General features: G+C 35.6%; 1 protein-coding gene across 1 annotated transcript; it reads left to right on the forward strand.

The window, feature by feature from the left end:
• Positions 1-176: 176 nt before the first annotated feature.
• LOC117613058 (D-lactate dehydrogenase [cytochrome], mitochondrial) lies at positions 177-7,965 on the forward strand (the record flags this gene model as incomplete). Its single annotated transcript, XM_034341698.1, has 15 exons — positions 177-230; positions 515-607; positions 1,046-1,160; positions 1,976-2,036; positions 2,654-2,690; positions 3,327-3,388; positions 3,490-3,586; positions 3,817-3,891; positions 3,966-4,074; positions 4,724-4,833; positions 5,815-5,877; positions 6,532-6,611; positions 6,758-6,888; positions 7,176-7,219; positions 7,500-7,965. Coding segments are annotated over 15 exons (1,251 nt in total), but the record flags the coding sequence as incomplete, so codon positions are not given.
• Between the last annotated feature and the right edge of the window lie 561 nt (positions 7,966-8,526).

An 8,526-nucleotide genomic window follows, 5' to 3' on the forward strand; every position in this document is an offset into this window, starting at 1 on the left:
CTCCACTTCAATGCCATAAAGATTTTCCTTTATGCTTCTTTTGTTTTCCCTTGGTGGTTCTGTCAACTTAAGATTGAAGACTCTTCAACATGTGATGATAGTTTTCACAGGAAAATATGCCGTCTAAATATTATTATGTATGTAATTCCAATCTTCACCACAAATGATTCATAATTTTCAGGTCTGAAGAGCAAGTTTCTAAGATAGTCAGGTCATGCGACAAGCATAAGGTCTGAAATTCTCCTTCATAGAGTTAATGATCTTCTACCCTCTTGGTTTTCTTTTAATCCGTGCTACTTGTTATGCTTTTGAATGTTTAAAATTTCACTTTTCTCTTGGGATTGTGAACCCAATAATGTAGTGAATATAATTCTCACATGAACTTTGTGATTGAAAACAATACGTGAAGGAGGACGCATCTGATCTCGTGTATTTTGCTTTCTAACTTCACTGGTGTTGGACGATTAAATTTACCTTAAAAATACTAATTGCTTTTGCTTTTTATGTAAATCAGGTACCCATTGTACCATATGGTGGAGCTACATCACTTGAGGGTCACACCTTGTCTCCCAATGGAGGTGTTTGCATAGACATGTCATTAATGAATGTATGTATATGCACCGAGTGCGATTTAGTATAAAAACTTTTATTTTTCACAATTAAAATATTCTTCACCTGCCAATTCATCTACTGTCAGTCCTGATTTTTCGCAATAAGTAAAGCTCATGATAGTAACTGCCTTTTGTAACTTGAGGTTCAGTATGCAACTAGCAAGATTGTAAAATGATTAACTTTTAGATCTCTCAACTTGTTGCTTCAGTGCATGATCCTAATAAAGTTCCAAGTTTTCTTCAGTTTTGAACATATGCAGATCTGGAATCAATACTGTCTGTGTAACATACATCACATATTTCCTTCTAATATTGGGATTAGCAGCAAAGTTTATAGACTAGATTAAATTATGAATGTGTCTAATTCATATCCCTCTGCTTGCAATTTTCTTTTCTGTGTCTAATTCACATTCCCCAAATTTTTCAAATTTTAGCGTGTTAAAGCATTACATGTTGAGGACATGGATGTGGTTGTTGAGCCTGGGGTTGGATGGATGGAGCTTAATGAATACCTGGAGCCTTATGGTCTATTCTTTCCCCTGGATCCAGGTTAGTTTGTTTTTTCTTTTTGGGTAATGGCTATTGTTCATATCAAACACTGTAATCTATCCATGGGATGTATTAATTGTTTTTCAATTTTATTTGATACACTGTTTGAAGAATATTTTTTTTTCCTTTTTAAATGCATGCTAGTGGTGCATTATGTATAAAACATGGCATCAGAAGCTATATGAATGCAATGCATGTGTCAAAGCATTATCTGGTTCTTAGTGCATGTATTTGGAGGTTGTTATCTATATGAATTGGTTATATGCACAGTTTCAATTTGCTTTAAATGAGTAACCTGCTCATACTCATATGTTGACCCTAGTACCTTCTCTTTCTAAGGCCAAGTTGGAACCAAACCACGAAGGTCAAATAATTACAAATTTACAATGTAGTTGTGTTTACTTGACATTTGAGCTAACCAAAAAACCTTACCTGGAACGTTGTTTTGTTTCCATCATCAAGGTATGTGTTATCATCAGTTTCCTCATTAATGTTTAATATGCATTTTCAATGGGCTTGAAAGCTTTTGTTTAAAAGTGCTACTTTTTGGTGTTTCCGCATGGCCATTTGAGTTATATGCATGAAATTTGAGGAGAAACTCCTTAAGTTACTATAATTCTATGTCTTAGCTTTTGAACATCATTTTCACTTGAATGTGGTGAGAGTAACTAAGTACCATACTATGTTTTTATGTTTTTTTATAGGTAAAGATAATGTTTTGATGTATTTCATTCCTCCATAAGGTGTCCTTTTTCTTTCTCTTAAGTAAATGTGCTATTTCCATTTTTATGTATTTCATCATTGTTGACTAGCAGGGCCTGGTGCAACAATTGGAGGAATGTGTGCTACACGTTGCTCTGGATCCCTAGCTGTTAGGTAGTTATTCTGCTCTTTTAGCTTTTAATTTTGTGATCGACTCAATATCCTTTGACTCATTACATGTGAGATTGCTTTCTGATTGTTTACTGGTGTAATTAAACTTAATTGAATAAATGCATTTTAACTTTTTCAGTGCTAATATACAAGGCCCTTGACTGAGCTTTAACCTTTTATATAAAGAAACTCTTTAAATTAGCACCTAATTCAGTGTCTTATGGAAGTTATTGGTTTAAGCTCAGATGATGCTGCCCTAGCTCTACCTGTTATTGTTGATACGTGTCATGTGATATCCTTTATCATTACTTAGGCATAAATACGTGTTTTACAAGGAACTCATAATAACATCAATGAGATCTGGTAAATTTTGAAGATGAATGGTAGATTTTGTCACATGTCTCCTCCTAACATTAGCCGCCCTGCTGTCCACTTTCTTTAGGACCTCTTTTACGTGCCCTGGGTCTCTCTCTCTCTCTCTAACTTAACGTTCAAGCTACTCATTCTGTGGTAGTAATATTTCTTTTCTTTAATCTTATGTTTGGGGTCTTAGCACGTAAATTTTAGCTTCTTTGGTCTGGTTTACTATTCCTTTTAATGATTTTGTTTTTAGAATGTAGGTATGGAACCATGCGTGATAATGTCATCAGTCTCAAGGTTTGATTATTTTTACTAATGCTTGAAACACTTTTTATTTTTGAGAAGAAACAAATAGAAAAATTAAAAGAGTACAAGAAAGTGAACAAGGAGTCCGCCAACAAACAAAATAAAGCTTCCTTACAATAAAGAAACTAACCAAAAGCTTCCTTACAATCTAGCATAAATAAGAGAGTGAAGAATCCCAAACGAAAATATAACAGAGGAGTTATCCAATAGATGCCTTCCAGTATAGCAGAATAGAAGAGAGCGAAAGGTCCCTGAACTCTGATGAAGCAGAAGCCCAAAGTGAAGAAAAAAATCTCACCCTCTCCCAAAGCTCTTCTATCCCATCCCTTATTACAGTGAAAAATCCTTCTATTCCTCTCCATCCATACTACCCACAAAAGAGCCATCCTGCAGCAACCCAACCACACTTTAGCCTTCTTTCCTTTACGAAAAGTAGCAATATTTTCACAAAGCAGTGAATAACACCCTTCTGGAATCACCTAGCCTCCTTGAATAATAAATACCACAACATTAACAATGAACAAACAGATGATCAGGATTTTCTCCTTTCATTAAAGCTTCTGGACAATGAACAAACGGCTTGGATCACTTGTGTTATTCTGTTTTCTTATGTTGTTTATCTTCCAGGTAGTTCTTGCAAATGGAGATGTTGTGAAGACTGCATCTCGTGCTCGAAAGAGTGCTGCAGGGTTCGTTTTAAGTTTTTTAAAAATAGAGATGTGGTTTATCTTCTAGGAGATTCTTGGAAACTCAGTCACGTTGTGAGCCTTATAAAATATGCATGTCATAGGTATGATTTAACCCGCCTGGTGATTGGTAGTGAAGGAACTCTTGGTGTAATAACAGAAGTCACTTTACGGCTTCAAAAAATTCCACAATATTCAGTGGTATGCTGATAGGTCTTCTATTATATCTAAAAACTTCATTTTTCTTAAAAAAAATGTGACCTCTCTTTGGACGTCTCCTATGATATTCATTAATATTATGATTTCTCCCTTCCACAAGAAATTTTTATCTCAGTTGATTAATTCTTGCAGTTACATTATCCTCACTTACAATTATGTTTAAAGGTACTTTTATATAGCATTCCATTATTAATTGTGACAGAAATTTGCAGGTTGCTGTGTGTAATTTTCCTACAGTTAAGGATGCAGCAGATGTTGCTATTGCTACTATGCTGTCTGGAATACAGGTAGAGCTTTAGCTGCTAACATATATGCATTAACGTTTTAAATTCTTCATAGATTTCCTCTTCATAATCATTAGGTGTCAAGGGTTGAACTACTGGATGAGGTTCAAGTGAGGGCCATCAACATTGCTAATGGGAAGAGTTTTCCTGAAACTCCGACTTTAATGTTCGAATTTATAGGCACAGGTGAAATAGGGTCTCTTCTTTTCTGTCTTGGCTGTCATGTACTGTTTTTATTTATTTTTGGCTAAATATATTTCTAAAAGGAGAACATTTCTACAATCGAGCTAACTGCACCCGATGTCAAAAAACTATTTCGTTTTTCCCTCTCTCGATATATGACGAAGTCATGAAATTTACAAATGATTTGACACACAGGGAACATTAAGGTGGAATCTGGCAGTTCATGCTCTAGTTTCTAACTGACTTAATCCTATTATATAGGCATTGAAAAATGCAGTTGATTATCTTAGTAGGTAAAGGTCTGTAATTGCCTCTTGGATCAACTGCTGATTCTTTAATTGGCCCTGGCTGTACCTGTTTCCTGGAGAAAAAAATATGGGGAAAGAAAAAGAAAAATGAGGGAAACAAGAGAGAATATTCATGTCCAAGTGGATGCCAAATTCCTATGATCAATTGCACTGGAAGAGCTAGATTAGTATGCCAGCAAGGAACCAAGAAATAGTATTTTCATTATGACCACAGGCTTTATTTTGTTGAACCCCTGCCCCTCTTCCCATCAAGTCAACATTGACATTTCATTTTACAGAAAAAGTTATTAAGATGCCTTCTCTACTTCTTGTGATTCGCGATTTATTTTCTTTATGTTTTTCAGAGGCATATTCCCGTGAACAAACCCTTATAGTTAAGAAGATTGCTTCTGAACACAATGGGTCAGACTTTGTTTTTGCGGAAGATCCTGAAACTAAAAAGGAACTTTGGAAGGTATTCAATACTTAATTGGTGTACAAGAAGTAAATGGAATTCTTTTCTTGTGTCAGTTGTGGGTTTGTGGTTGGTAAATCTCTCTTTGTATGTGTTGAAGAATATAAGTACCACATCGGAAACTTGACTAAATAAAATACCATATATAATGAATGGTTCCACTACTAGTATCACCAAGGCCTTTTGTGATAAAACCCACACCTACTGAGCTTTGTAGGCAGTTAACTTGGGGACAATATCTGTGTTGTTAGTAGTGGGCCGCTGGTCTGTCTCTCTGAATTTAACATGGTATTAGAGCGGGTTGATTGACTGGTCTTGAATTGGGCCTTTACGCTTACCCAATATGTGGTGTTCACATGTTGGGCTTGAATGTTTACCCCTACTCCTCACCCAATACGTGGTGTTCACATGTTGGGCTTAAATGATTGACTCCGATGTGGACTTGGCTCCACGCGTAGCCCACTATGTGATGGTCTCACGTGAGGTGGCGTGTTGAAGAATACAAGCCCCACATCGGAAACTTGACTAAATAAAGTACAATATATAATGAATGGTTCCACTACTAATATCACCGAGGCGTTATGTGTGCTCTTTATTTATGGAACTTACAATTTCTTTTGTTTGAACCATACTCAACAAAAAAAATCACACTTGATTTTATTACTTTATCACTTATTGACTTTCAAAATTGGGGCAAGTGCAAATAAAAAATTAAGTATTTTGTCATATGCCGCGCTTTGGCTTGTAGATTCTTGTCCTCGCTATTTGATATTTCACTGAATAAAATATGTGGCTGCATATTCATTTCTATTGAAAGAATTATGTTTCTGGGTGCACCTATTGTCCAAATTTACAGGTTAATTGCAGCTTGATTTCAAATTGTTTTGATATTATATTTCTGACGTAGATAGTTGAGTTCTTTGATAGATCCAGCTAGTCCTTGTTGTCTTACTCTATATTTAAATCTTTTGTTACATGCAGATGAGGAAGGAGGCACTTTGGGCATGCTTTGCAATGGAGCCTAATTTCGAGGCAATGATTTCGGTCAGTTAATATCAGTATATTTGAATTATAGTTCTGGACTTTTATGTGCATTTGTTTATCTCTGCATATAAAGTTGCCAAACATTTTAAATGAGTTCGAACATTGCTATCAGAATATGCTACTGAGAGCAATCAGTGAATCCTACATGTGCTTATGCTTGACATGGAGTATATTCCTATGCTTTTTCTTTTTCTTTTTAACTTTGGTGGGGGGGTGGGGGGAGAGATGGGGTGACCACTGGGATGTTTTTCTCTTGTTCTATTAATTTAATTCGTTGCTTTGTACATGTTTTATATGCTGCCATTTCTCTAAAAGCATTTTTCCTTGTTGGCTCAGTAAGAGCATAGTAGAGAAGAAAAGAATGTATTGCGTGTGAAAGGGGAAGGATTCTTAAGAATCTCGCTTTGTTTTCTTTTCTTACCTTTCATCCTTTCAGGCAATCTGGTGGATCTTTTGAAAATTAACTTAAGTTTTTCATTACAAGTTCCTAAAGTTTCAACGGTTTCCTATGCTTCCTAATTCTCTTGAGTTGCATACATGGAATTATATTAAATACAAAGAAATAGTTTATGGGTTGTTAAACTCACATTTTTGGTTTCCTTCGATTCTCAAAGGTGCTTTTTTTATTTATGTTTTACTTTTCACTATGTGCAGGACGTATGTGTTCCTCTATCATGCCTTGCAGAATTGATATCAAGGTCCAAACAAGAGCTGGATGCATCAGAACTGATTTGGTAATGTAAAGTCAAATGACTGTATTCCCATATTATTCAGGAGAGAAGTTATGATGAAATATATTGTTGTTCACCGATAGCCTGGACGATTATATGGACTAACTGTTGTAGTGCCTTTTTTTTTTTTTTTTTCTCCCTAACAACAGCACAGTTATTGCTCATGCTGGTGATGGGAACTTCCACACAGTGATTCTTTTTGACCCTAACAATGAAGAACATCGACAAGAAGCACAGAGACTAAACCATTTTATGGTCCATACTGCCTTGTCAATGGAAGGTACGAACTATTCTGGGGCCCAATTTAGAATTTTCCTATTCTCCAAGTCAATGAATTATTGAGGGGCTATGGAAAGTGGCTATTATTAAAAATATCTTTTTCGGATTCTCTTTCTTGGTATCTATACATGTTAATTTTGTTAATCTATTATATCTACGTGTAGTCGCCAATAGTTGATGTTATCCCAAGTCAGTTAATTCCTTTAGGTTTTCCACTGGCCAAATATTATTAAACCACAATGGTTGACTAATTATGGTGCTAAAAGTTGGTATTTGACAACTGAGCAGGAACATGTACGGGTGAACATGGCGTTGGTACAGGAAAAATTAAGGTACTTAATTTATCTGTGGACTTGCTAGCGATTTAATGTTAAATAGGTATGGTCATATGCTTTGGAATGTGGAATCCAGCCATTAGTATATTAGTCAGATGAATATTATGCTTTGGAACTGCCGTTTCTGGCTAATGTCCCAGGCATACATTGAAAGGGATAGTTGGTATAGAGCAAAAATTATAAATAAACTTGATGGTTGGGACCATTACAATAATGGACTTAGCTTGAAGACTGGGTATATTCTTTATTCTAAACCGATTCTCTTTTTCGCTTTCAGTATCTGGAACAAGAATTGGGGATGGAGGCTTTGAAGACAATGAAAAGAATAAAAGCAGCATTAGATCCGAACAATACTATGAATCCAGGAAAGCTTATCCCTTCTCATGTTTGTTTTTAAGTGCTTACTCTCTTTATGCATGGCTATGCATGTATGCACTCCTATGTCTACCATTACCCGTCCAGTCGCTGTCGGAATAGAGAAATGAAGCGGATATGGTTTCATATAGTTCTCTGAAGTACTTGTAATCTTAATTGGTCTCCCAGGCCCCCCTTATCTCTTATAAGAGGGAATACATAGAAGGGGTTAAGGTGAAAACCTGTCTGCTAGCTATAGATTAAATATTTTCGTTTGTAACTGGATCATATTAAGCTTCATTTTAGTTGAATATTATACATTTCTGTTAGTATCTTATGACTGGAGTCTAGTTCAAAGATAAATGTGAACCAAATTAGTTAGAGTTAAATTTAAACACAAAACAAGCCCCTCCTCTTTATGCTGGTAGAAATGAACAAACTTATGTTGGCTTTGATATGGCAGGCTTAATGTTCCTTTATTCTTTAAGAATTTTAAGAGCTTTGTCAACTTCTATTCCTTGTTCCCATTTACTCCTTTCTCTAATGTTTTTCCATTAGATTACTTACCCCATTCATGGGAAAGCAAATAATTTCCCATTCCCAAATCCATTTTCCCATGAACCAAATGCAACCTAAGGGTCTAAACTTATGGCTTCCCTTTAGTTATAGTCAATCTCAAGACTTTTCAATAGATTAGAAGTAGTAGACGGTGATTGAAGTTAAAATAAAAGGAAGAAAAATATTGTAATTCATATGATTATGTGAAAGAGAGGTCAAGTGGCTCTTGTTGGCCCAATGGGGTGGATGTTGCATGGCTCGAGGCATTATTGGATAGGCTTTAGGGTAGGTCGTGAATTTCTATGACTCAATGCATTTGCCGGGAGACTTGGATAGAAGTCAATGATCATATTTGGAATCTGACAAAACAAGAATGTGACAAAATAGAACAA

Source organism: Prunus dulcis, unplaced genomic scaffold, assembly GCF_902201215.1.
Source record: "Prunus dulcis unplaced genomic scaffold, ALMONDv2, whole genome shotgun sequence".
NCBI lineage: Eukaryota > Viridiplantae > Streptophyta > Magnoliopsida > Rosales > Rosaceae > Prunus > Prunus dulcis.